The sequence below is a fragment of the Rattus norvegicus genome, chromosome 1, assembly GCF_036323735.1.
Source record: "Rattus norvegicus strain BN/NHsdMcwi chromosome 1, GRCr8, whole genome shotgun sequence".
NCBI lineage: Eukaryota > Metazoa > Chordata > Mammalia > Rodentia > Muridae > Rattus > Rattus norvegicus.
The window spans coordinates 216,759,359-216,787,351 of NC_086019.1; the positions used below are offsets into that span (position 1 = coordinate 216,759,359).

General features: G+C 49.4%; 1 protein-coding gene across 9 annotated transcripts; it reads left to right on the forward strand.

Annotated features, from left to right (window-relative positions):
- Positions 1–1,316: 1,316 nt before the first annotated feature.
- On the forward strand, positions 1,317–27,840 carry Vps37c (VPS37C subunit of ESCRT-I). 9 transcript variants are annotated; one of them, XM_063287864.1, is made up of 7 exons: positions 2,248–2,502; positions 19,741–19,818; positions 20,200–20,298; positions 23,694–23,865; positions 24,558–24,640; positions 25,743–25,862; positions 27,305–27,840. In XM_063287864.1, exons 3-7 carry the CDS (start codon positions 20,206–20,208, stop codon positions 27,413–27,415), a joined length of 579 nt encoding a protein of 192 aa, XP_063143934.1. In that variant the 5' UTR covers positions 2,248–2,502; positions 19,741–19,818; positions 20,200–20,205; the 3' UTR covers positions 27,416–27,840.
- The last annotated feature ends 153 nt before the right edge of the window (positions 27,841–27,993 follow it).

A 27,993-nucleotide genomic window follows, 5' to 3' on the forward strand; every position in this document is an offset into this window, starting at 1 on the left:
GGCTAAGATTAATGTGGTTTAGTGGCACAGCATGAACTGGGACTTGGAACTGGAGGGTCCCAGGTTGAGTCCTGGCAAAGTGTCTTCCAGCTGTGAGGTTTAGTCAGGTAGCTGGGAGTGGTCAGCTGAAGAGTTGAAAGGTTAGTTTGTGGCTTCCTGGCCCAGCCTGTGGGTCCAGAGGTGTCCTGACCTCCAACTAGTGTGGGGCTGCTTTGGGGATTCTATGAAGCCATGTCAAGGCATCCTTCCTAGTGCCTCCTTTCACAAGAGACCATTTCCTGTCACTGCTCTCCCTCCCTCCTATCATGCTCCAAGTCTGGTTATTCAAAAAGTCTACCACCACAGCTTGGCATTGACTGACCCAGTGTCTGCAGCAGGCTCTGTCTATTTTTCAGGTTCTGGTTGTTTGGGCTTTAGCTTTAAAAGTTTCCAGCACCTGCATATAATGATGCACAAAATGGAGTCTGCTTGTCAGCTGAAAATTAAAAAAAAAAAATCACACAGCATAAGAGATGACAAAAACAGTGAGGTTCGCTGCCCTGGCTGGCTCTCCCAACCATAGAGAAATTGTCAAGCAGGCTTTCTGGAAGCTGCTGTTAACAGTCCTCACTCTGACTTCTCGTTCTTGCAAAATGATATATTTGCAAAACAAACAGCATTGAGCTCCAGCGTGTTGACTGGCACCCAAAGAGTTGGTAGGTAGCACCTCAAGCAAGGCATCTGTGTGTGTAGCTGTCTTCTGTCCTGATTCCTTCTGAGTAACTGTGCTCAAGGTAGGGGATGTGGTTCAGCTGGCAGCGTGCTTGGCTAGCATGTGTGAGGTCCTGGGTTCTCTCTCCAGCATGGCAGCTGTGCACCTGGCAGGGAGAGGTGGGAGGTTACTCTTGACTACTTTGAGAGTTCTAGGACAGCACAGGTGACTCGAGACCCAAGAACCCTGTCTCAAAAAAAAAAAATCTGATTGATGAAGGTGGATTATGTGACACAAAGCCCATGAAGTAAAGGGGAGGAAGTTCTGACCAATGGGAACGATGATGATCATTTTAGATCTAGAACATGAAGTAGAAAATTTGGGATATCCTGTCGAAATTCGATGACCTAAAAGAGAAACTCATGAAACAGACGTTCCCAGGAAAAAAAAAATGGCCAGGGCTCTGTTTATAAGGCTGGTGACGAATAAGAACTTGATTGTGGGGGTTGGGGATTTAGCTCAGTGGTAGAGCACTTGCCTAGCAAACGCAAGGCCCTGGGTTTGGTACCCAGCTCCAAAAAAAAAAAAAAAAAAAAAAAAAAAAAAAAAAAGAAAAGAAAAAAAAAAAAGAACTTGATTGTAGGGGTTGGGATGCTGCAGATACAAGGTCACATTGTCCCATAATTATTGTTAGTCTCCTTAATAACCATTGCTCATGTCTTACCACATATCAATGTGATTATCAGGTAAACCTTTTGGGATGCAGACTCCAAAGCTAAAATGTAGTCAAACAGCATCTCAGACCCAAGCAGAGATTTCTCCTAATTCCTCATTATCTACTGACCTGATGGCCTCAGAAATGTATCTGAAAAATGCCTTGGTGTATGCCTTGTTCTGTTACTTTACAAACTTCACAAAACACTTCTACATTGGAACAGGTTATTTAAGTCAAACTGAATTTGTGTCCCATGTCATGGTCACTCTTACTTGACTCAGAACAAAGTGTCTCTTATTCCCGTTGAGATGAGAGCTGCTTTGTGTGGACAGAAGTCAGATTCAAGTGCAGGAGGAGGCCTTGCATGACAGAGCCCAGGCATTGACATGGTTTTCTTAGGCTGGAAGCTAATATCCCAGGGTCCCCATAACCACTGTGGCCAAAAGGGAATGGCGTTCACCTCTTAGGTCTGGTTTGTTCTTATCCCTTCCTGGAGCTTGTCACCCTGGGCGAGTGAGGATGGATGAAGTCTGATGCTTACACAGAACTACCCATCTACAGACGACTAAGTGCAATCTAGGGTCCTGACAAAGGGTACATAGCAGGGTCTGAAGGGGACACTTAGGACCTCAGCCATTATAGTCTTAGGGTCAAACTATAAAAAGGAGTGTGCACAGCAGGTCAGGGATACCATGGTGCAAGACTAGGCCATTTGGACTTTCCCTTTGGAAATTCCATGCTTGTTTCTCAGGATACTTCAGAACTTTTGTCAAATGAAGCCAAGCCTGCAAGTCTGCGCAGGCGCACTAGTAATGGGCGGAGCCCTGCGTCGGGGGCGGAGTTAGGGGTGGGGCCTTCTCTGCGCGGGCGGGGCCGAGTGGCCTTCCGCGGGTGTTGCTCCTGAAGCCACCCGCGTATGAGTGCCGGTATCGTGGCCATCCCGAGGCCCACAAAGCAGGACGCCGGGAGCGCGGCGGAGGGGCACTGCGGCTCGCTCCCGGCTGGACGCGGGAGGAAGTCACATCCGGTAGGGGCGGGCTCGTGGATTCCGGAAGTGCAGGCAGCGGCTGATTGCCCGTGGCGGCGGCTCCGGTAGGTGAGCACCGCTGGGGAGGGTCTTGGGCAGCGGCGGACGGTGGCGAACCGTGCTGGGGGCGTTGCCGGCGAGCTCTGAAGCCTTCCGCCGGCTGGGTTCCTGGCCGAGGCCAGCGATTGGGCACAATGGGCGCGTGACTCCCTGTGGGCCTGCGCCCCTGCAGCACGGTGGGAGGGATGGAAGGTGGGAGGCTGTCCTCTCCGGTTGCCTCAGCCCCGCCCCCTCCCACCTATCCGCTAACGCCACGCAGTCCTTCACCCTCTGTAGGAGTATCTTGTGGTCACTATGTCATTGAGAACCTCTTTGCCTCTTGTACGGTTTGGGAAACTGAGGCCTGCGTGTATTCTGACTTGCCCCAGCGATATAGTGGAGTTGGAGGGACTCTGACCTTTGTTTTGCTGGCCTGTGTCTTTCCCCAGGGTAGCAATAGGTGGGGTTCTTCCTCTTTCTTCTGGATCCCGACTTGGATGTCCAGCATGGCTGAGCCATCCTTACTTCTGGGTCTTCCAGGTGTCAAGGACAGCAGTGTATGGTCCCAGCATGTGTCTGGTTCTGCTTTGATTCTTCCCTCACAGCTGGTTAGGGGTGTTCTTCCACTTTTTTGGCGGATCAAGACATTCCCAGAGATGTGTTTGAGTTACTGGTAGAGTTGACTATAATCAGGTTCACATTTCTTGAGTCCAGCCTATACCTTGTCAATCAGATTAGGGCTATCCAGCTTGAGCTAAGGAGCCTCACAGAGTACCAGGGCTCCTTCATTGCTCCATGCCTATTATCCAGGTGTCTCTACCTATAGTGTGTCACTCTATATTCAGTGTCAGCCCTGCAGCTAGAAATGGTGATGAGATAGGGACTTAGAAGGGAAAGACTCTTCTTTGCTTAGTACCTAGGAAGGGACCTGATCTGGGGATTGTGGAATGGAAGGCTGCTGTGTGAAATGGTGGACTCTGAAATGAGTCTTTGTTCTTGGCCATCATAGTGCCCAGAAAAGCCTTTTTCGTAAGATTGTCTTGGAAATCTGGCCCAGTGCCTTTGTCATTTCCATTAAGTAGAAAACATGATGGAGTGCTTCAGTGGGGCTGTTTTTCTGTTGCTGCTTTGCCAAGCAGTAGTTCTGGTTGCATGTTCCGTTGTCCTGTGCTGGGTACTGTTTTGGGGGATGTTTTGAACTGGATTCTAGATACAGAGAACACCTCTGAGTGACTGGTAATCCCAGTTTACGGAATTGGCTAGTATCAACTAGTGAGTGGCTGTTAGGATTTGTTTAACTCCCTTGTCTCTTTTCAAAGCAAATGTGACTTTAACTCTAATACTGCCTCCCAGATGCCTCAGTTGCCCTAATGTGTTGGAGCTTAAGAATTGTTTATGGTAATTCTGGTTGAAAATGCAGAGCCCCCATCTCTGTCTCCAGATGTTATCTGGCCAGAGCCCCAGGAGTTTGTTTTTAACACACACACTGCCTGGGTGATTCAGATCTTGATGCAAATTTGTAGATTTGCTGGGCCAATGGAGCTTGGATATGAGGTGGATATCAGGATTCTTGTTGCCTCTTGCTTATTGCTTTGGCATGTGTTAATGTGCCATTCAGAGGGCTTTGAGATAAATAGCCACATGACTCATTCCTGGACACTTTTGGCTCCTAGTAGTGGGGTTTTTCCAGACGGACCAATGAGGTCATTGAGGACCTGCATTGGAGCAGTTGAATTGCTGTTGTGGGCGGCGGCGGGGGTGGGGAGGTTGTGTTAGCAGTTTCCTCTTGGGATCTGGAGTTCCTGGAAGGTGCTCATCTGTCCCTACCCAGACTGCCCTGTGACACAGGTTTCAGTGATGGCCACAGCCTTTAGGTTGTGTGGGCTTTGGCTGCATGTTCCACAAATCCCTTCCTCCATTCTCTCCTCTTTACCTGCTTTCCCTGGCTGTCTGGGAGAAGGTAGATATCAAACAGGTTTGCCTTGATTGGGCTGGAGTTGACAGGTGAGGCCCTGGGGCTTAGGATGGGCTCCAGAAGGGAGTCTCCACTGTGAACTTCAAGGTAGCTTCAGCTAGCTGGGCCTCTTCACTGAAGACCTGTGAGTGTTTTAACCCCCACAGCGAAGGTATCCATCTCCCCGACAGGTTCTCAAGCAGCAGAAGGAGCAGGCTAGGATTGTGCTGTTACTTTATTTTCCTGCCCCATAAACAGCAACTTTGCATTTAATATCTTTGTGAGCAGAGGGCTTAATGTGTTGGGTACTTTTCCTATTGCTGCGGTAGAAATACCTGGACACAGTCCATCAAAAAAGTGAAGGGGGTTAACTCAGGGCACAGACCTTTCTGAGGTGGAGTGATGGTGGCAGGAGCTTGAGGTGGTTGATCATGCTGCACTGTTGTCAGCCATCAGAGCCGTGGATGCTACTGCTCAGCTCATGCTCTCTGCTCAGTCCAGGACCTCAGCCTATGCTGCTGTCCAAGCTGAGGTGGGAAGACCTCTTTCAATTAAGTGAGTAAGACAGTCCCTCACAGGCCTGCCCTGGTCTCCTAGGTGGTGAAAGACCTGTCTCATTGACAAACCACCATGGTTACTTTTTATTTTATCATCTTTAGATGGGGCCTTGTGTAGGCCAGACTGGCTTTGACTTGCTCTGTAACAGAGGAACCTTGAACTTCACCTTCCTGCTTCCACTACCCAAGTGCTGGGGTTACAGGCGTGTCCTACCACACCTGACTTGTGTCGTGCACGGGATCACACCCAGGGCTTCACCTGGGTCAAATAAGCACTCTTCCAACTGAGCCAGGCCTTGATTTAAACTGTTTTAAATTTGCCATGACTCGTGTTGTGTCCTAGGATGTGGTATATCTTGGCAAATGTTTTAGGAAAACTTCAGAAAAAAGCGTGCCCTGCGGTCGTGTGGAGTGTTCTATAAATTTCAGTGGTCAAGTCCAGTCTGTTGGGAGTGCTGGCCACTTGTTTTCTCTCGTCTTGGAGGGAGACACCCCAAAGACCTAGTACCCTTCATTCTTAGTATTATGGCTTTAGGTAAGTGGCCTAGGGTGTAGGGAGGGACCTCAGCTCTCTGTTTTATCTCTCTGAGCTTCTCAGCAGCAGCAACTAACTAGCAGCTCTTCCTTAAACTCCCAGCAGCCAGAGGCTCGCTGCTCTCCCACAGTCCCTTGCCTTTTGTAGCTTCTGTTCTTGCTCTTCACAGCTTTTCACCTCTGCAATCTGCTCCCAGCACGTCCATCTTTTTTCTCAGTCTCTGTCCCTGGCCGTAAGAGGCCACTGCCACCTGCTAGCTGCTGCTGGGTGTGGAAAGCTGGCAGCCCTGGAGTTACCTGTTCTTCACACAATCAGCTTGGCGTTCTCTACTCCTTGGCAACCAGAGTACCGAAAGGAAGCTTTCTTGGGGCCTGTGCTGCAGCATTCAGGACAGTGTAGGGGAGCGAGGAGGTTTCCCAGCAGAGGGAGAGCATACCTTTCTTAGCTGACCAGTCAGTCCTACAAACTCACTAGCTGTCCCAGGTTGGGGCAGAGCTCCTCCCTGACGGGGTTGAGGATTTGCTGCTATGAGGTCCCTTGTGATGAAGTCCAGAGTAGTAGCCATGGTCTTGGCTATCTGAAGGGCATCCTTGCTTTGATGTGGCCTCAAGAAACCAAATTCCCCCAAGTAAAGCCTTTGTGGGTGTCCTGGCCTTGACAGTTGTATGGTCAGAGCAAAATCCTTGGAGAATGACTGTGTCTGGCTTGGGTTTCCTCTGGGAGACTGAAGTCCTAACAGTCGGAGGGGTTTTGAAACAGCATGATTTGTCAATTTACAGAATTGTCAGAGAAGTGGCTAATTTATTGGCAGCTTATGCAATTTTCATGAAAATGGGGGTTTCTTAAGTTGGCTGTCTCTGGTAAAACTTCGGGAGTGGAGGAGGCCACAGTGTTCCTGACAACTCTCCCTCAGTCTGGGAGTCAGGGAAGATTTCCACCTCCTCTGTCCTTGCCCAGCCTAGGGCAGGTTGTTTAAGTACTGCTCTGGGTAATTACTTACATCTGGGAATGCTGGGAAGAAGGGGCTAATGGTTGCCAGTCAAATCCTACTTATGCCTGACAGCTTCCATAAATCAAAAGGAAAAATTAATTGACACTTCTAATAAAGATCTCTTATACAATAAACATTTTATTTACTTATTTTTCTTTTTTGAGACAGGGTCTCTACATAACCCTGGCCATCCTGGAGCTTACTCTGTAGATCAGGCTGTTCTTGAACTCAGAGATCTGTCTGCCTCTGTCTCTTAGGTGCTGGGAATAAAGGAGCCTCCCACCATGCTCACAAGTCTTGGGTTTGAAGTTAGGGTTAGTGGAGTTGACTGAGACTGCCAAGGAACCCTGCAACTGAGTGACGAAAGTTGACAATTAGAAGGTGGACAGAGGACTAAAGCAGTATTTCTCCAGAGAATATATGAATAATGACCAAAAGTCCCTAAACAGATATGTGTGCATCATTAGTCAGGGAAATGCAAATTAAAACCATAGTGTAACACAAGTATGCTGGCTGGATGAGCACTAAAAATAGGAAAAGAGCCTGGTGGTGGCTCAGTCGGTACAGCGCACAAGGACCGGAGAAGCCGAGTAAAGGCTGAGCACGTGTCACAAGCCTTTGCTGGGGAAGATGGAGACAGGAGACTCTGAAGCCCATTGGCCAGCCCATCTAGCCAATCAGCTAGCCTCAAGTTCACTGAGAATGCCTGTCTCAAAAAATAAAGATGACTGGAAGAGAGATGCCCAAGTCAGCCTCTGCATGCACAAATACACATGCACACACTAATAAGAATTTACATCACATTTACCACACACACACATGTATACACACACCAGTCAGAATATACATCACATATACCACACACATACATGTGCCCACACCAGTCAGAATATACATCACATATACCACACACACATACATGTGCCCACACCAGTAAGAATACACATCACAGGGGCTGGGGATTTAGCTCAGTGGTAGAGCGCTTACCTAGGAAGCGCAAGGCCCTGGGTTCGGTCCCCAGCTCCGAAAAAAAAGAACAAAAAAAAAAAAAAAAAAAAAAAAAAAAGAATACACATCACTTATACCACACACATTATTAAGAATATATATCACATATACCATATGCTCACACACATACATGTACATACACCAATAAGAATAAACATTACAGTCACCACACACATGCACATGAGTCACACATTAAGTGAAATAGGAAACAAGTGTTAATGAGAATGTGGAGAATTGAAGGCTTGTGGCAATGTGAAGTGGTTTACCCACTGTGGGAAGCAGCACGGTGATCCCGCACCTGATCACTTACTGAGTGACACAGCAGTTCTGCTTCTGTATCTGCGCTGAAGAAATGAAAGCAGGAACTGGGACAGCCATTTGTGTATGAACACAGCAGCGCTGTTTATGACAGTCGGAAAGCAGCCACTTCCCCAGTGTCTGTGAACAGGACAGTGACATGGAATGAGGTACAGGTATCCGGCAGCCAGAGTCCGACAGTCTCACATGGATGAAGCTCAGAGACAGCGTGTTGTGTGAAGGTGATGTCCAGAGAAGAACAACATTTTGTTTTCGTTCGGTTTGGTTTGGTTTGAAACAAGGCCTCACTGTGTAGCCCAGGCTGGCCTGGGATTCACTGCAGTCCGTCTACCTCAGCGTCCCACGGCCCTGGGATCCCAGGCATGAACCATCACACCTGACTGTGGTTTTTCTTTTGTGAAGTTTCTAGACTAGTCAGATTCATTGGTGATTGCCAGGTCAGGATAGGAAAAAGAAGGTCAGTATTTAATGGGTGCAGGTATGTTTGTGTGGGGTCATGAAAAGTTCTGGAGACAGATGGGTGGTGATGGTTGTACAACAAAGTAAATGTATCTAAATGTCCAAAACTGTACACTTCAAAATGGCTAAAACGGGGATGATAAAAGGGCTCAGTGCAGTGGTTCTCAACCTTCCTAATGCCGGGACCCTTACACAGTTCCTCATGCTGTGGTGACTCTTACCGTATAACTATAATTTTGCTACTGGGATGAATTGTAATGTAAGTCTCTGTTAGAGGGGTCGTGACCCACAGGTTAAGAACCACTGGCTTACTGGGTAACAGGCTTCAAGCCTGATGACCTGAGTTTAATTCCCAGGGTCTATTTGTTGGAAGGAGAGAACCAACTCCTGCAAGTGGTCCTCTGACCTTAACACACGTGCTGTGGCACACATGCACCCATATACAACACATATTATAAATGATAGAAAAAATTAAAAATGACAAAATGATAGGTTTTATAAATATTACAATTAAAGATTAAAACTAAGGCATGGCTTAAAATCTTATAAACTTTTAGTATTGAAGATGGATCTCTTACAGGCAGCACACAGAAAGGTGTTGCTTTTAAAAAAAAGTCAGAATTATTGCCTTTAAAACTTTTTAAAATTTTATTTTATGTGTTTGGGTATCTTACCTGCATGTATATCTATATACTGCTTGAATGCCGGATGTGAGACATCAGATTGCCTGGGACTAGAGTTACAGATGGCTGCCATGGCAGTGCTAGGAATTGAACCTGTATCCTGTGGAAGAGCAGGTAGTGCTCTTAACCACTGAGCCCTGTCTCCCACCCCCCAGTGTTGCCCTTCCTTCCTTCCTTCCTTCCTTCCTTCCTTCCTTCCTTCCTTCCTTCCTTCCTTCCTTCCTTTCTTTCTTTCTTACTTCTAAAGATGTATTTATTTATTTCATGTATGTGAGTACATGGTCTCCGTCCTCAGACACACCAGAAGAGGGCATCGAATCCCATTACAGGTGGTTGTGAGCCACCATGTGGTTGCTGGGAATTGAACTCAGGACCTCTGGAAGAGCAGTCAGTGCTCTTAACCACTGAGCCATCTCTTTAGCCCCCAGTGTTGCCTTTTCATTGGGGGTGATTAGACCACATTCCTGTGTGAGGGAGACTTTTGCTGTTCCTTTCCATCCGCCCCACAGTCTTTGTTCTTTTCTTCCATTTTTGTGATTCTTAGGTGCGGAGTGTCCTCACGTCCTCCTTTTGCTGTTCTGTTGGCGTCTAACAGGAGCACGTCTTTTTAGCAGCTGCTTTAAGCATATGCAGTGTGCGCTTCTCATTTGTCACAGCTCGTTTCAAGGGCCCTGTGCCTCTTTACCTTCAGGGTTGAACCTTGCGTGACGTGTCTGTTGCCCCCTCCACCACATCCTTCCTCCTCCCCCACCCCCGCAACCCCCTGACCCCGCTTCATGCTACAAATCCTAGTGCTCTGCACAGTTGCATTGTGAGGAACATAAAACAGAAAGGCCAAGTCTTCTGTTTGTTTTCAAGTGCTCTGTGTTCCTCTGTGCTGACCCGGAGCTCTCTCCTTGCGCGTTCCTCCTGTCTTGCCGATTTCTTTGAACATTGCTTGATGGATTCTTTCCGCTTTCAGAGGGCTAAGGGAAGTCTTTGTTTTTGCAAGAGGCCTCCCCAGGCCCGGTCTCTCAGTTCTTTACAGAAGCTGTTCCAGTGTCTACCGCTTGCTGTCTGCCACCAGTCTTTGTTCTTTTGTTCTTGGCGCTTCTTTCCCCACCTCTAGCTGCTTTCTTGTTACTAGGCTTAAACAGCTTATTTCTCAGTTACTGTATAGATGTTCGAGGTCCCAGGCATTGAACTTTGGGTTCACTTACACTAGGCGAGCATTCTACCACTGAGCTTTGTCCTCTTCCAGCAGTTTGATTGTATTGTGCTCAGCCTACTTTCTTCATGGTTCTCATTTGGGGATTCACTGTATTGTTCTGTGGCTTATAGCTTTCATTTCCAGCCATTAGTTCTTAAAGCTGTCATCCCATCCCTCTCCCTTCCTCTCCTCTGGGGACTTCCGTTATATGTGCTGAGTGCTTACAGTCACCCCTCAGAATTCCTATTCTTTTCCCTTATCATTTCCTCTTCGTGGTTCACTTCAATAGTTTATGTTTGGGTTGGTTTTTTCTTTTTTCCTTTCTGCAGAATCTAATCTGCCGATGTCTAGTCCGATATACAGTATTGTTTTTCAACGTAAGAATAACCTTTTCTCTTGACACAATTATAGTTCAAGTCAATATTTCCTGTATTCAACCTTTTAAAACATAAGCTTCTTGAACATATCAAATATAAATTATATGTGTGTGTATTACATGAAATATGCTTGCTATGTTAATATCCTTGCTTGCTAATTCTGTTACCTATATATTTTAAGGGTCCATTTTTATTGGTTGTTATGTCCTGTTTTAGTCTTTCTGTGTTAAGTTCTGATTGGAGGTCAGATGTACCTTGTTGGATATTTTATTTATATATTGTATGTATATTGTTACTTAAAAAAACCAGAGCCTTGACAGCCTGCTTCTACGCTTTGTTAGCTGTGATCAGACAGCTCTTACAGCAGAGCTGGGTTTCCCCGCTATGAAGGTAATGTCTTCTGTGGAACTCTAACAGCCTGCAAACACGAGGTCTTCCCTCATATGCTGGCCACACTAGTGCTGATTTTCTTGACTGGCTGGGACCTGGGGATCCTCTGTACATTTATGGGGCTTCTTTCTATGTAACTCCTGACCCCATGGTTCTCTGTCCTGTGAGTGCTGGCACTCTTGGTTTCCTGGACTCTCAATCCTCTTCCCAACTCCCCGAGCCATCTTGAAGTCTGTGAGAGTAAGCTGGGGGCAACCTTACAACTTACTTTGTCCTGTTTCCCTGAGCACCATTCTTCTAGGCTTCCTGACAGCCTGTATTTAAAAGCTATTCTGCACTTCTGTTGTCTAGCCTTTTGGTTCTTTGAGGTCATGAGTGCAAGTGCGAGTGTGTGTGTGTGTGTGTGTGTGCACTCGTGCGTGTGTGCATGCGTGAGCGTGATGGTAGGGGACTCTACTCTGAAAGTGGAATCCCTTAGGCACTCATTGAATGCCTGGTATGTGTTCTGCATTTGGGGATGCAGATGTGAGTGATGGGCAGAGAGCTTTGCTTCTTACTGGAGAACTATGCTGTTTTGTCATAGTAAATGCTGCATGATATTTACGTAGAACCGTAAAAGGGCATGGATTCTAAAGAGGAGGAGTGAGCAAGGAAAACTTCACAGAGATGTGGTATTTGAGGAATAAGCAGGAAAAAAGGCAGGGCCACACACAGTGAATTCCTTCAGAGCTGCTGTTATTATTACTGAGTGACTGGAAGTGTGTTTCCGTGCTGGGAGAAGGTTAGGCAGGGAGAGTTGGGATGAGCAGAGCAGCCCATGGGTGCTGGAGGGCTCAGGGCTGGATGGAAAGGGAAGTTCAGGGTCAGCAGATGTCATATGTCAAGCTAAGGAGCACAGATCGAAACACAACAGCAAGGCGCTGGGGAGCCATGGGAGGTTTCATAGCAGGGGCACGAGAGCTTCTAGGGTATTCCCCTGAGGTTTCCAGACATGTGGAAGAGGGCCGAGTCCTTTGGAACCCAGTAAGTCGCTTCTGGAGAGGTGGTTCGTGACAGTAACCACCTTTTGGCTTTGATGATGGCCTTCATGGTTCCTTCCAGAGCCAAGTGCGTATGAGGAAACTTTCCCCCAGTTTCTTGTTTTCTGTGCCTCTCCTGTTGTCCTTAGGGGACTAGTCTGCCTGTTTATGACTCTGCCCATCCCAGAAGTTTCTGGGGCTGGACTTGACCCTTGTGAGGGTAGGTTCTGCAGCCACCCCATCTAATCAGCCTGGCATGGCCGTCTACCAGGATCCCCTTGTTGTGAACTTGGAACAGAGGCACCTTGTGACCCAGGCCTGACCTCATCTTAATCTTTCTGTAGGGATGATTGACTGTCTGCTCAGCTTGTTCTGTGAGGGATAAGCTGGGAGGATGGACAGCTGTCTTCGCAGCTTTTAGAGACAATGGTTAGGGCATAAAGGAAAGGAAGGAAGGAAGCCTGTGTGTGGTCATTGAGCACAGTTTTCTTTCAACTCTGAGCCACAAGTTAAGGAAGGAAGAGAAGGAAGAGGCCCTGCCAGTGGCCGGGTGTCTCTTTCAGAAAGTTTGAAGACTGCTGTCTATTCAGACATCTGTTTCATGGCAGTTCTATTGACTGACGATGAATGTTATTGATCTGGTCAGATCCTGTCATCCAGTTCTATCACTCTGAGACAGACGATGTCTTGGGAGGAGTCCAAGTACCTGTTAGAGGAACTTGGGAAGTGCTGAGTGGAAGAGGTATGACCGTGTGACTATATGATTGGGCACTGTGCCAGCCTAGCCATGGCGAGCCCTGTCCAATAGCAGGGGGGTAGACCTTTGTAAAGCCCCCTCTAAGGAAAGGAACTAAGGCACAGGGAGATTGTATTCCCTGCCCAGGCTGCCCAGCCAGAGAAGGCTGTTAGCTTCCCAGATGTTAGGTCGGCCCCACAGAGCTGAGATCTGGGGGAGGAATGGTTCTGGGGGATGCTGTGCCCAAGCAGGCCCTGGCTGTGGACTTTAGCCTGAGTGCTGGTAGAGGATTGCAGGCTTCATACTGGGTTTGCTACAGATTGTGTTCTGTTGGGTTCTGAACATAGGCTAATAGGCCCTGCTCCTTGGAGGCTGGCTGCAGTCTGTCTATAGTAACCATCCTTTACTAAGTTTGTCCCCAGAGCCAGACACTGGTGTATAGTCATGGAATCAAGACGTATATGTTTAGCCTGGTGTGGACCCCTCTTTGCCCTACTGAAGATATCATAGCTAAAAGGAAGTAGAAGAATGGGGCTTGGGGAGTGGTGCAGGTCAGTGTCAGTAGATGGGGCAACTTAGGACAGTATTCTCCAGGCTTCATCCAGCTTCAGGAAAGAGAATGGGAAGCCAGAGGGACCCAGCTGACTTAGAGAAAGATCAACCCAGAGGGGCTGAACAGTTATGGCAGGGAGGAGGCTCTGGAGGTGGAAAATCATCTTAGAGTCTGTGCCAAGGCAGCAATGGCTGGATGGTGCTCTTCAGAGACTCGGGAACACCGACTGAAGGAAGCAAACTTGATGGTTGGGTATGGAAAGTGAAGCCCATTTCTGGCCTGAAGAGGGATACTGAGGCACTGGGGATGACTTTGAGAAACTGACGTAAATAAGTGGTTGCTGGAGGGAGAGAGAACCTGGGGTTGGGTATCTCAGCAGGTTTGGGAGAGGTCTCTCCAGCGCACAGACTAGGCCATCAACGGAAAGCGAGGAGTCTGCTGGGGACTCAGTCTCTGTAGCTTGCCTTTGCTGGTAGGGTGCTCAGCCAGCCGGTGACAGTCCAAGTATGGGCAAACCCGGTTGATACCAGAAGTCATTCTGGAGGCCCCACACTTGGCTTGGTGAGCTGTTCACTCCCTCCAGCAACGCCTTGCACCAGGCCCGGCTTCAGGCAAAGTAGGGAGTTTTTCAGTAGGCCTAAAGAACAGTGGGCTAATTGTGTAAATATTTACACGGAGGAGGCAGTCTCTTTCACAAAGCCTTATCCTGAGCGATTGCATTCCATGCCTGATGCCTTTTATTCGCAGACTTGTCCTTGTGGACTTGGTTCGCAGTGATGTGGAGTCAGTTTGAGAAGCTACACCTGGCTGCTCTGCTCCGATGCACACCTAGCAGGCGGGCAGCCTGGCAAGGCTGACAGGCAGCATTCTGTAACCATAGGTGTGAACGTGTTGTGTGTCGAAGTTGTTGTGTCCTGTCTAGCACTTTAGAAATTGTTACCTTCTTATTAAATCCTTCTAGCCCCTTGATGATGGTAGCATCAGAGCCCAACAGCTGAGTAGGTCACCAGAAAAGGCTCAGCGGATCCAGGTTTAGATGTGTTTTGCTACAAAGCTCTGATCTCTTTTGGGGACCCTTCACACTTGAGGGTGGGGAGGAGCCTCCCGCCCCCATCCTAGCATTGCCTAGAAAGAGTGAAAATCGGGGCCGGCAAGGTGGTCCAGCAGGTAAAATATGCTTGTTGCACAAACCTGGTGACTTGTTTGTTCCCTGGGACACACATAAAAATGACAGAACCAACTGCAGGAAGTTGTCCTCTGACCACTCTCCCACTTGCATACACTAATAATAAAGTTAAAAAATATAAGATTAGTTTGGGGTTGTCTCAGAAGTAAATCTCTTTCCTAATGATGATTCATTTTGGTTTTCATCCTGATCGGATTTAGAATTGCCTCAGAAACAAATTTCTGGGTTTGCCTATGAGGGATTATCTAGATTAGGTTAATTGAGCTGGAAGATACATCCTAAACATGGTGGTCCCATCTCTTCGTCCTTAGTGTGGATGCCTCATGGTCTTGCCAGCATGCCTTCCTACCCACAATGGACCATGTCTGGAGTGTGAACCAGAAGCCCTCCTTCCTGAAGGGTGGTGTCGGGTATTTTGTTTCAGTGGTGACATAACCTAATTCGTGTGAGGCCTGGGGTCCCATCCCCAACATGGCAGAAATGGCAATGATACCTAAAGTCCCCCCCCCCCCAATGACTTATATTCCTTCTTATATTTCCTTCTGTGATTTATATTCCAAGTTTTCAAATCACAGGGAAGATCAGTTCCATGATACTGGGGCTCCCTTGGGACTCCCATACTTGGGGCCATGGCTGGAGTCATTCTAGGAACAAAAAGTGGAGCAGGTAAACTAATGTTTCTGCTTTAAGCACCAGGATTAGGAAGGTTTCCAAGGCAACAGCAGGTATCTTTGCTGTTAGGGGTAGGTCAGGTCTAGTTCTCTGGAGCTTGCACTTTGTAGGTTGCTATGGTAGCAGCTTCTTCCCAGGCTCTTGGTAGGTGGAGGGGTTTATGAGAAGCTGAGGGGCATCACCTCTCCCTGCAGTGTGATATCAGGCTGGCAGGTAATGCTGGCTGCTGCAGTGAGTGGGGGATGAGCCCACGGAGCCTCATCCTAGGGATGTGTTAGGATTCGGTACTTTTGTGCCTTCTCCCTGAGCAGTTCTTCAGTTGCCTCTGCTGTGGGCTGGGGTGTGGCCAGAAATAACGCTCCAGTTGGCCTAAATCCACTGGTCCTAATCTGGCTTATGGCCTCCCCATCTGGGTCATATTGTGTTGCCGTTGTTCAAAGCTTATGGAATGGTTTGTCAAGATATGAAGTCATGAAAAGAAGGTGAGACCAGCAACAGTGTGGATGGCAGCAGACCAGCAAGACACAGGCCATCATTTTGTCACTGTGTGCCCACCGGGAGGGAGCATCAGAACATGTGTCGTGGCTTGGCTCTCCCTCCTTCGTTGTCTGCCATTCCCGTGTGCGTGGTCACCAAAGGGCATGGTGTCAATTTTAGTTACAGACCACAGCCCCGGGTTTTTGTGGCCCACCCCAAGTGGGGCCGTGCATATAAGCTGGGCATTGTAGCTCTCCTGGGGAGTTGGCCAGTCTGCACAGCCATCACTGTCTCCTGCAGTTAGAGTCCAGTGTGGGGTCAGGGTCCATGACTTTAAAAGGGTTCCTGGTCCTCATTCCATGCTTGGCCTCTGACTTGGGGGCCTGGCCTTCCCACATGACCATAGGTGAGACCCCTAGTGACGGTGAAGACTGCAGAGGAGGCACAAGTTAAACAAAGGAAAGCCAGGGATGGGGTGGGGTGGGGAAACAAGCCATGCTCTTTCCCTTCCCAGTGCCGGCTACAGGGGCCCATTTTCTACCCCTACTAGGAAGGTGCTGCTACTTCCCCTCTCTCTGTCAGTCTGATCATCTCTGCAGAGGTGTCAGTGTCACCTCCCTAAGACCTGTTACCCTGCCGTACCTGTGACACTGCACAGCTGCCTCACCAGGTCCCCTCCTAGAGGCTGCAGTGGCCCCTCAGACCCGCCCAGCACCAGCGAGCGCCTCTCTGGCCTTTGCTGCTCTGAGCTCTGGTTCTCTGGTTCTCCCCACCTCCCTGTCACTGACTCCTTCACTGGCTCACAGCTCATGCCTCTCCTCCACCTGTGTTCATAAGGACTTACGTTTGTTTGTTTGTTTTTTTAAAGGCATTTTTAGAAACTGAGTTCCATAAGAGGAAGGAGAAAGCTTTTTTTGTTTTGTTTTTTAATGTGTCTACTGGACCAGACTCATAAAATTCAACGTTTAAATACTTCCCTCTGCCCCAGGATATGGGACAGCATTGGTCTTGGCATATAGTAATTGCTCAATAAATGCCTGTAACTTATAGGGACAGTGGACATGAAGGAAGGCTTGAGCAAGCAGGAAACTGGGCTGTTCTGATTCTGCAGCTTGTTGAACTTGTCCTGGCTGGCCTGGTGTCTCTGTCCTCTCCTTCCACCTTCACTTGGCAATTCTGAATTGCCTCCAAGCAGGTCTGTGCTAGGTACTTGAAAGACAAAGATGAATGCCCATTCAAAGATGAATTACCCATTCTCACATGGCTCCCACTTTCCTTTCCCCAGCAGCCCACTCCACTGTCCTCAGGGGACCATCCAGCATCTCAGTGCCACAATGGTCATGAGAAGGGAAGTCTGTCAGAGCCCTGGCACCAAGGCCTGAGGAAATTTGGACTTGCCAGCCCTCTAGAAACAAAATCCTAAGACTTGGTCCCTAAATAATGTGTCATAAGCCGTGCTCCCCACCCCCACCCTTGCTACACCCCTGGTCGTTCTACCATGTTGGCTGGTTGTTGGAAGTTAGAAGTTGCTAGCAGCAGAGACCCAGCCACAGGGCCACAATTTTAGGTAGCTGCTTCACGGGCCCTGGGCAGAGTAGTTTTTCCTTCTCACCTTTCCCAAACAGAGGCCTGAACAAGTGCTTGCTGCTTTCAGCGGTGGCTCTGAAAAGCAGGTGATACCTGACTTGTGAGAGCAGCCCCAGTAACATCCAGGGGGTGATGCTGTGAGAGTTCTCACAGAGCAGCCTGTGCCGCTTGGTCCAGGGATGTGCTGCAGCTGCGTGGTGAACTACCACTAGCCAAGAGGCAGGGACAGCAGCCACCCAGGTAAGCAGCGCACTGCTTTGTGGGGCTTGTGACCTCTCCTTTTTGGCTTGGTCTTCATCACACTCTCAGGGCAGAACAAGTGTGTCAAAGGAAAACATCAGAAGACTGCCTCAGGGACTCTCAGCTCTGCTCAGGGCTTGTTGAATGGATTTCTCTGTGGGGAGAGGTCCTGGCGCTGCCGGGGGTTGCTAAACAGCTGTGTGTGTGGTTAGCCAGCTACCATCCCACCAGGCTGCCAGTGTCTACTGCGCTTAGCCCTGAATGCAGAGCAGCAGGTCCTGGGCTTGGTGGGTGGGGCTGTGCTCAGTGCAGCTGCTGTGGCCTAGCAAGTTCTTGGCTGCCACCCTGGAGGCCACCATGATCCTGCATAATTTCTGTGGTGTTGGAATCTTTGGCCAGCATTTGTTCTTGTGCTGAGCTCGCATGTTGTGTCACTGAGCCCGTGAGGGAGGTGCCGCCATTTGGTGCCTCTCATAGATGAGGAACCTTAGGCTGCGGGAGCTTCCATTTGGGTGAGGACGTAGCTGACAAGTGGCAGAACTGGTCTTGTGCTAGGTCTGCGTTAGTAAGCCTGCATTCCATGTGTTTGGGTATTTTCAAGTTGTTTATATTTTTGAGACTGGATTGAACTACATAGCCCATGCTGGCCTTGATCCTCTGGCTTCTCCCTCTCAAGAGTACTGGGATTTCGGATGTGTGTGTCACTATGCTGGTTCTGTACTGTGCCAGGGATGGACCCAGGGCTATATGCATTCTCAATAAACTGGGACTTTACAGGCAGTCTACAAACTGAATTTCATTCTCAGGCCTTTTGTGATTTTTTTTTTTTTTTAAATGAGGCAGCATTCACAGAGTCCAGGTTAGTCTTGAACTCCTGATGTCAGTCTGGGGTTAAGGGGATAGCGGGTCTCAGGACCTTTAAAGTGCTGTTCCTTTTTGCCACAGGCACAGTTGTGTTTAGGTGGAACAATATTGTTTCTCCTCAGAGCTCTGGTCTAACACAGGGCCTCTTCTCCTCTGTTCTGACTTCTAGACCTGGAGTTTGGGGGAGCAGTGTGAGGCGTAGACACAATGCACGGTGGGATTTGGGTTTCCTTCCTTTTGGGTCTTTTAGTTATAAAGAATTTCTCTATAAGAATTTCCTTCCTTCCTCTCACTTGTGTGTGTGTGCGTGTGTGTGTGTGTGTGTGTGTGTGATGTGTTCATATATGTGCAGACGCACATACATGTGAATGTATGCATATGTGGCCGTGGGTCCAAGGTTGAGATGAAAAGTCTTCCTCTATCACTCTCTACCTCTCTGTTTAACCAGAGCTCTCCATGGTGGGCAAGTCTGAGTACCAACTGGCTCCTACGTCCCTTGACTCTTCCCTTTAGAGCACTGGAATTAGAGGTCAGCAGCCATGCTGAGCCTGACGTTGCCTGGCGTCTGGGGATCTAAGTGCCTGGTTGAGACAGTGTAGGTTATACTGTAGTGTGGTGCTCAGAGTCTGTTGGTCCTGCATGAGGTAACAGGCGTGGACGGATCTTTTTCTTAGACCAGATGTATCCGTATCCCCAGGACGGAGTCTGGGTTTCTGGGCTCTGTCCCAGCCTATTGGTGCTGAGGCTTGGGTGGGCTGGGCACGTGCCTCCTGATGCCTGGCTAAGCTTGTTTAGAGGCTGGGTGATGTGAAGCCTTCAGGGGATGATGGCTGGTGGTGCTCCCCACTTAAGAAGCTCCTCATTAGCAGTGGACGTGCCACTTGTTCTCTAAACCAGGACAGTTGGAACCTGGAAGGAGACAGGTCAGGCCTAAACCAGGATGAAGGCCTCCGCAAAGGCAGCTTGTCATCATTGCTCATTGCTTTCTCTTTTCTCCCAGGGATGCCATTCCCTTACCATTACAGAGGGAGAAACTGAGGCCCAGAGAAGGTGGCTTCTGCCTGTCGTCACCTTGGCTCTTAGTTCCCAAATGCCTTCTAGGCCGAGCCATCACCCTGGCTCCCAGGCAAGCTCTATCAAGGGTAGAAGGCCCTTGATCTCTGAGGAGCTAGAACCTTCTGGAAACTAGCAACCTTTACAGTAAGAGCACCCAACATGAGCACTCTAAAGCATGTGCCTAGGAAGATAAGGAAACATAAGCATGGAAGGTCCTGTCAGCAGAAAGGCGATTGATTCCTGGTGTGTTCACTTCCTCCTGGCTGCCCCAGGCCTGTCTGTCACTTGGGGCAGTGGCAGGGGGAGGACTGCTGACCCCTGCCCTGTCAGAGCAACCTTCTGCCTGGATCAGTTGGTTTTTTCTCTCTGACTGCCCATGAAGGTGATCTGATGATTTTTTTTTTTTTTCTGTTCCAGTGAGGGCACAGATGTGACAGTTTCCTTCTGTGACATGTGGAGAGGACTGCAGTCGCAGAATACTGAGGGAGACCTGAGGTCACTAGAACACTGAATATAACAAGCAGGACATGGTTGGGCCTGTGCTGTTGCGGCGTGTAAAGCCCTTTGTGGGGGATGGGATGGGTGTTTACATCAGGTTCAGACAAAAGTAGTCATGGACTAACTAAAGTCTGGGGCCAAATTTAGTCTGTATCCCTGCAGCCTGGCCCCTCTCTTTTCCAGTCAGCTCCATGCCATCTAGTGCTGTGGCTGCCAAGTAGGTTTACAGATTTCTCATCTGTCTTAGGGTTTGGCGGGCAGAAATGGCTGGGGCTCCATCAGTGTATTCCCAGGGACCCTCATGTCTCCTTGGGGCCCTCCTGTGGAGGGACTTTGGATGACTTTTTCCTTAAACTGAGTATTGCTTTGTGTTTGTAGGAGAAGATGGAGGGGCTGAAAGACAAGACCCTGCAGGAGCTGGAGGAAATGCAGAATGACCCAGAAGCCATTGCCCGGCTGGCCTTGGAATCGCCTGAGGTACAGGGAGACTGGCAGATGCCGCTGCTGTTGCTGCTGCTTTTTCTTCCTCTTTTTCCTCCTTCTCTTCCTTTTTTTCTTTAAGTAACTGGTCACTTAAGGTCCTCAACAAATCAATCTATCTATCTATCTATCTATCTATCTATCTATCTATCTATCTATCTATCTATCTATCTATCTCACTGTGTGTGTGTCTGTGTGTCTGTGTGTCTGTGTGTGTGTGACATGTGTATGAATGTGCACCAGGTGTGTGCAGGAACCCGGAGAGGTCAGAAGATGCTGGACACCCTGGAACTGGAATTACTATTGTGAGCTGCCATGTGGGTGCTAGGAGTTGAACCCTGGTCCTCTGTAAGAGCAATCAGTACTTTTAACTTCTAAGCCATATCTTCAGCTTCACTTAAGGTCTTTTAAATTTTTATTACATTTGTTTAAGTATGTTTGCATGTAGTGTGTGTGTGTGTCTCCATGTGTCTCTGTGGGTGTGTGTCTGTGTGTGCGCACGACAGGTATAACTTACAAGAAGTGGTTCTTTATTTTTAAAAGATGTATTTATTTATTTTGTATATGAGTACACTGTAGCTGTCTTCAGACACACCAGAAGAGGACATCAGATCTCATTACAGATGGTTGTGAGCCACCATGTGGTCGCTGGGAAATGAACTCAGGACCTCTGGAAGAGCAGTCAATGCTCAAACCACTGAGCCATCTCTTTAGCCCCCCCCCCCCCCCCCCCAAGAAATGATTCTTAAGGGCCCCAGAGATTGAACTTATGTCGTCAGCTTGGTGGCAAGGGCCCTTACCCACTGAGCAATCCCACCTACCCTGCAAACACTTGTCAAGGATCTGTGCTTAGCAGGGGCTTCAGCCTGGACTCACCTTGTGCAGTGAATTTTACCTTGGATTTTACTAGAGGAGCCCTGAGGTTTCAAGCCAGGGCCTGGGTCCTCTGGGGCCCAGACGGCTCAGGAATCTTCACACTGTTCCAGTGTGGGTCCAGTAGCTCCCTGATGCACTAGGGATCCGGGCTGGGGGTGCCCGTCTTCCCCCATTGTGATGTTCTCGCTCATGTCCCGTACTGTTCCCCATTCAGCCAGCACCCCACCTCTTAGCTTCCAATCACAGGAATGAGCTCCACCCTCCCGTCTGTACAGAGCTGACTTGGCCCTCACTGTCACTGTTCCCCGTGACCTTCCTGTGAGCTGGAGCTCAGGTGCCTCAATGAGGTCACCAGGCTAGAAATACCACAGGTACCCCAGAGTAGCTGCAGCTGGTCATTGACCCGGAAGCATCTGTTTGAGGGAGGGAAGGAGGACAGGTAATAGTAAGGTCCTCCGATTTCCACTCATGTTTGCCCCTTTTCCTGATGAGCAGATATGACATGCGTTCTATGAATTCACTGTGTTAGAGAACAGGAAGTCGTTGAATTAGCATCCCAGTCAGCCCTGCTTCATGGCTGCACATGCTACATAGTCCTGTGTTCACCTCTGCTGTGCTTTCTGCTGCCACCTGCTCCCCAGCCCTGGTCGGGCTTCTCTGCTGGATTGGAGGTGACCCAGGGTTGGGTTAGGAAGACCTCCTGCCGGCGGAGAGTGGGAGAAGTCTTCCTGTGACACATCTTACAACCCCCAAGGCAGGATGATCTTGTTTCAGCGGCCTAGGAGCAAAGTCATGTACGGTCTGAGTGTCCCTTACCCCAAATTCTTGGGATGTAAGATTTTCTATGTCTTGGATCTTGAAATGTTTTGTGTAGATTTCCTAGTTAGATATCACAATACCAAAAAACTCATGAATTCTGGGACATTCTGAAACCCAGAACTTCATGAGTGTCACATTAGGCTCTTTGAAATCCAGAACAACACTGATAGGTGTCTGCTTCTTAGATTTAGTGTTGCTGAGTGTTTGCCATTAAACTCCAAGGGCCTCTTCTTATTGTGTCCTGTCTCTGTGCACACACACACGTGCATACATGCCACATCACAAGTGTGGAGGTCAAAGGACAACGTTCAGGAGTTGGTTCTCTCCTACCATTGAGGACCGAGGGTTCAAACACAGGTCAATCCAGCTTAGCAGCAAGCACTTTACCTACTGAGCCATCTTGTTAGTCCCAAGTATTTCTTCAGTCAGCAATGAGCAACAGAATGTTAAGGGGAGTCCCGGACTCGTTCCCGAAGGGAGCGGAGCTCAGCAAAACCAAGCCAGTACCCAGCTCTTGTTCACCTCTTCCTAGCTGAGCAGGTCCTCAGCACTATGGAAAAGCATAACCTCCTGTAAAAGTAAGGGATGCCACCTCCTGGCTAAAGGACAGACTGAACCTTCCGGTGTGGCCATGTCTGAGCAACTGAGTCGAATTCTCAGAGGGGGAAAATACTTACTGTGGGACAGACAGAAACAAAGTAGGTCAGCTACTTAGTCTTTCAGAAAGCATTTGGCTGGCTGTCACAGCAGTTTGTGTCACTGTGGGGCTGTGAGAAGAGCTGGCAGGAGAGAAAGGTGTTGGGAGTGTGTTCATCTATGTGGAGAGTGAGTGCAGGGGCTACACTCCAGGGAGCTGTGGAGCTCTACTGGCCTCATTGGTGTTTGTAAGAGATGGGCTCAAGGGTAGGGAGATGGAAATGTGTAGACAAGCCTCAGAGAGGTTGGCACAGCATGGAGGTAGTGCTCCAGACCCAGGGAAAAGCCATGGACATGTAATGGCGCTCAAGGGCGTGTGGCCAGGAAGGGCAGGCCCCACACTCATATTGGCCACAGGAGACAGGAGTGGCCCTGGCTTTTTTTTTTGGTATTGTTTAACTGACTGGCAGTTAAATAGGGGCCTGAATGAGGGCTCAGTGGTGCCGGCTAGGGAAGCATTTTGAGCAGACAGTATTGAGGGACTATACAAAGCTCTGTAGTCTGTGTTTGACCTGGGAGGCAGGGGTATCTTTGTCTGCCCCCTCCCTAAGACCTCACGGTATTTCTAGCTTCTGGTCTGATGTGGACTACATGGTTCTCCCTAGCAGCCTTTCGTGTGTATGCATGTATGGTGTCTGTCCTCATGTCTTTTGCACTTGGGGCTAATGATGGGCACTCTGGGTTTCATCCCTCCCGCTAGAGCGGATCTTCTCCCTCATCTGTGGCCTGCACAGCACAGAACCACTTACAGCTGCCTTTCTGTTGGGAAGCCGTGGGTAGCTGGTTAGCCTTGGTGTCCGTTTCCCATGTGTCATCCTCACAGGCTCTCTTGATCAGGATGAGGTGAGGCACCTGGGTCACAATGCCTGCGTAGCCTTTAAACCCAGGCTCCTGTGACTGGTTGAGGGCTGAGCACCAAGGTGAGCAGTTCCAGGAGCGCCCCCTGCTGGAGGCTGACCAATTACACTTAAGCTTATTGTTAGTTGTCCTGCTTTCCCTAGGTTCAGGACCTGCAGTTAGAACGGGAGATGGCTCTGGCCACCAACCGGAGCCTGGCAGAGCAGAACCTGGAGTTCCAAGGTCCCCTGGAAATCAGCCGCTCTAACCTCTCAGACAAATACCAGGAGCTGCGGAAGCTTGTGGAGCGGTGCCAGGAGCAGAAAGCCAAGCTGGGTACGAATGGCTGACCAAGGACAAGTACTCTGGCCATCTCCCCTGTTGGTTGACACTTCTGTTCAAGGCAGGATAAGGGAGGCAACTAGAAGAGCAAGGATGCTCGGATAACCAGGATAGGAAAGGGCCAGCAGCCATTGTAGCCACTGTGCTTCATACTGTGGGCAAAGTACTTTGAGTGACTTTACATGATTATAAGCAAAGACACTATGGTTAGTCTAAATGTTTGCATATTTATACATATTGTATTCCCTGGTGATTTTTTATAGTATTAAAAATGGCCTGAATTTACTATTTTTATAGATGAGGAAAACAAGGGCTTACCTGAGGTCACGCCACTAGAGTTAGGTGGAGCTGGGATTTGCAAACATAGCCTTTAACAGCTGAGCGTCTCTCCAGCCCTGGTATTGGGATTTGAATGTAGGCAGGCAGTATCTTTCACTGCCTCTGTCAACTTAGCCCTGAGCCTTGCAGAGCTGGCCTAGGCCTTGTGGAGATAGGAAGGATCCTGATGGCTGTGCCTGCGGGAGCTCTGTCCTTGAGCTTCTCTTTACTCAAGATGGTGAATACGTACATGAACCAAAAGGACCCCACAGCAGAGGGCATGTCACATGTCTTCCCTGAAATCAGCGTCCTCAGCTTTAATTAAAGCAATGCTTTTGAAATGTCAACCTTTTTGCCCTTCCTTCCAGAGAAATTTTCCTCAGCACTGCAGCCTGGGACCTTGTTGGACCTTCTACAGATTGAAGGCATGAAGATCGAGGAGGAGTCTGAGGTGAGGTGGGGAGTGGCAGCATCCTAATCCCTTGGTCAGGTCTCAGGGGAACCCAAGAACCACAGAACAGAAGGGTTTAGAACATAGCTTGGGTAGATGGCACTGGAGTACTAGTGCACACGCTTTGGTTGCAATGATAACTCCTGAAACCACAGTTAGCACTCACTTCTATGCAGACAGTACTGTTTTCCTGTACACACATGTCTATGATAAAATGTAACGTATAAAGCAGTCAGTGAGAGCTTAAGAACAGTAACACAGGCTAGGGAGATAGCTCGGTTGATAAAGTGCTTGTTGCCCAACCTGAGTTTGATTCCCTCATACCCACATAAAAAGCCAGGTAAGGTGGTACAGTGTCAGGAGGGAGGGCCAGGCAGATCCCCAGGGTTTGCTGGCATAGTCTAGCTGAATTGGTGAGCCTGTAATAGAGACTCTGTCTCAGGAAATAAGGTGAATGGTGCCTTAGGAATGATACTGGAAGTTGGTCTCTCAGCCTCCACATGCACTTGTGTGCGTGTTCACTCTTACTCATGTGTATTCATACATGCAAACACATACACACATGAACAGTAAGTAATAATAGAACAGTTATAACAATGTTTTATAACAAAAGTTACTTAAAACTTATAGATTATTTCTAGAATTTTCCATGCAATGTTTTTGGACCATCAGAGGATCTCTAGTGTCTGAAATCATGGTTAAGGGGGCTTTACTACACCAGGACCCCAGTTGAATCAGGAGTGGGTGACCGACAGAAGGCCCCAGGGAGTCACACACATAGATGGGTGGCGGTACAGAGCTAGGCCCCTGCTCCTGGGCTCTCTCCTCCCTCTGGAGGTGCCTTTTATCTCAGTTGACAGAGATTTGTCTTTTGGATGTAGCACAGTGGCCAGCATACAAGTCACTAGCATAGGCCCGGCTGTTGAACAGACTTGTGTGACCACCAAGGACTTGGCACAGTGCTGGGTAGAGGGGCAGTGTGACCATGGAAGACATGGTCCTGTCGTTAAGGAGCTGGCATTCTGGTGAGGGAGTCGCTCTGAGTGGGGGCCAGGGAAGGCTGTGGAAGGCCACTGTTGTTAACAGTTCTTGTGTCCTGTAGGCCATGGCTGAGAAGTTCCTGGAAGGTGAGGTGCCCTTGGAGACATTCTTAGAGTCCTTTTCTTCCATGAGGACACTGCTGCACCTGCGTCGAGTTCGTGTAGAGAAGCTCCAGGACGTGGTGAGGCGGCCTCGAGCTCTGCCAGAGCTGGCTGGAGATGCCCCTCCAAAGCGCCCACCACCCCCACGCCCGGCGCCCCAGGCAGCACCCCCTGAGACTGAAGAACAGACTCCGCAGCCCTCTGTAGTGACTCCCTACCCTTTGCCCTACAGCCCATCCCCAGGCTTGCCTGTGGGCCCCACAGCCCAGGGAGCCCTGCAGCCAGCCCCCTTCCCTGTGGTGACCCAGCCTTCCTCCTATGGGGGGCCCCTGGGTCCTTCTTACCCATCACCTCAGCCAGGACCCAGGGCCATGGTGGGTTACTCTTGGTCTCCACAGAGGAGTGGCCCGCCCCGGCCTGGCTATCCTGTGGCTCCGACTAGCACCTCTGGTCCAGGATACCCCTTAGTGGGGGGCCAAACTCCTGGTCCTGGTTATCCTCAACAGTCCCCTTACTTCCCATCAGGAAGCAAACCTCCCTACCCAACACAGCCTCAGCTCCCTGGCTTCCCAGGACAGCCCCCGCCGCCAGTGCCCCCTCAACCTCCATACCCTTCTGGGGTAACACCCCCCTATGGCTTTCACCCTCCAGGATCTGCCTGGCCTAGGTATTAGTCTGGTCCATGTCCATCTTCTTCCTTCTACACCACAGCCTTTGGCCTCCATTTGCTGAGATTTGAGGTTAACACTGGACCTGGAGGTGACATGCTCTGAAATGTTTGGACACACAGGAGCCTTGAGCCTATAGTTGGAAGCACATAGGCCTCCTGAAAGGCCCTGAACAGTACAGCATGAATCCTTCTGGGAGCTCCTTCTGCCAGGGACCAGCTCAGCACATCCTGAGTGGCCTGGTGGGGGGGAGCCCAGGGCTCTCTGGTGTCTGTGTGAACGGGTGTGTTCATGTCTTTGCACAGCTACCTGCGCTTGATCCCTGACAGCTGAACCAATGTAGAATGATCTTGATGGCAGGGTGGCCCTGGGTCTCAGACCCTGCTCATCCGGGCTGTCCCTTGGAACTTGGCATGTTTGATGTGGAATCACATGCCAAGTGAGGTCAGAGCTCTGACTGTCCATTTAAGGACAGTCTGTCTTATTTACCACAGTTGGGTCCTAGGAAAAACGGGGACTTCGTGCCCTGAGAGCCTTATTTTAGTTGCTGTGCCAATGTCAGGCAAGTGTATTCTATGTGCTGACAAGGACCACAGCAGCAGTGGTATCGTGAGAGAGTTGGGATGCCGAGGGAGACCCAGGCCTCAAACTGTATGGTTAGATGTCCTGGGGTCACCCTGGAGCCCTTGGCTGGAGTGGGGGACCAGGGTTACCTCCCAGCCATTTTCCACTCCTGGGCCCCTCCACTTCTGGCTGGCTTTTTCTGAGGTTCACCCACCCCTCCACTCCTTTAGTGCCTTGACTCTTATTTGCTAGCTGCCCCTTTACCTTGTGTATTTCCTTCCTTCTCCCAGTGTCCCTGCAGAACAGACACCAGACCTACCCTTTCAGAACATCCCCATGGTGCTTCCCAGACATCATCACTACACTGGGGCTGCTTTCTCTACACTCTGTTTCCAGACTAAAGGGTAGGACTGTGAGCGCAGCCCCAGCCCTGGATGGGGCCGAAGCCTGCTTAGTAATGAAAGTGACTACACCATATACTGAAGGGGTTGCAGCAGATGATGCATCTGTATGGCTGGTCCAGATGTGAACCAGGTCTCAGGGTGGACCCTGGAGCTGCTACGGGTTAGGAAACTGTATGTGCCTTGAAACATCCCCTGCCTGGGTACCCAGCCTCTGGTGGACCAAGGTGCTGGGGGTCAAGGAGGAACCCCATCTTCTGGTGCCACTCCGCCCACAGACCAGGGGTGCAGTACCAACTCGGCTTGCTTCTCCTAAGTTATTTATAACGTGGAATCACTAATGGAGTCTGTGGTAGACTGCTGCTGAACTGGATAATGACTGCCCGTCTGTTTGTGCAATTGCCATAATAAACGTCGATGAGTTCCGTGGTGTGTGGTGTCTCTGATGTACTTGTGGGGTGGTGGCTTCTGCAGCCTTAGTCTACCTTCCATCTGTGGCCACCTCTTGAGTCCCCCACTCCCACGCCACTTCTTCCTAGGGGTTGGCTCTTCCTACCTTCTTTTCTGTGGTTTTCCTT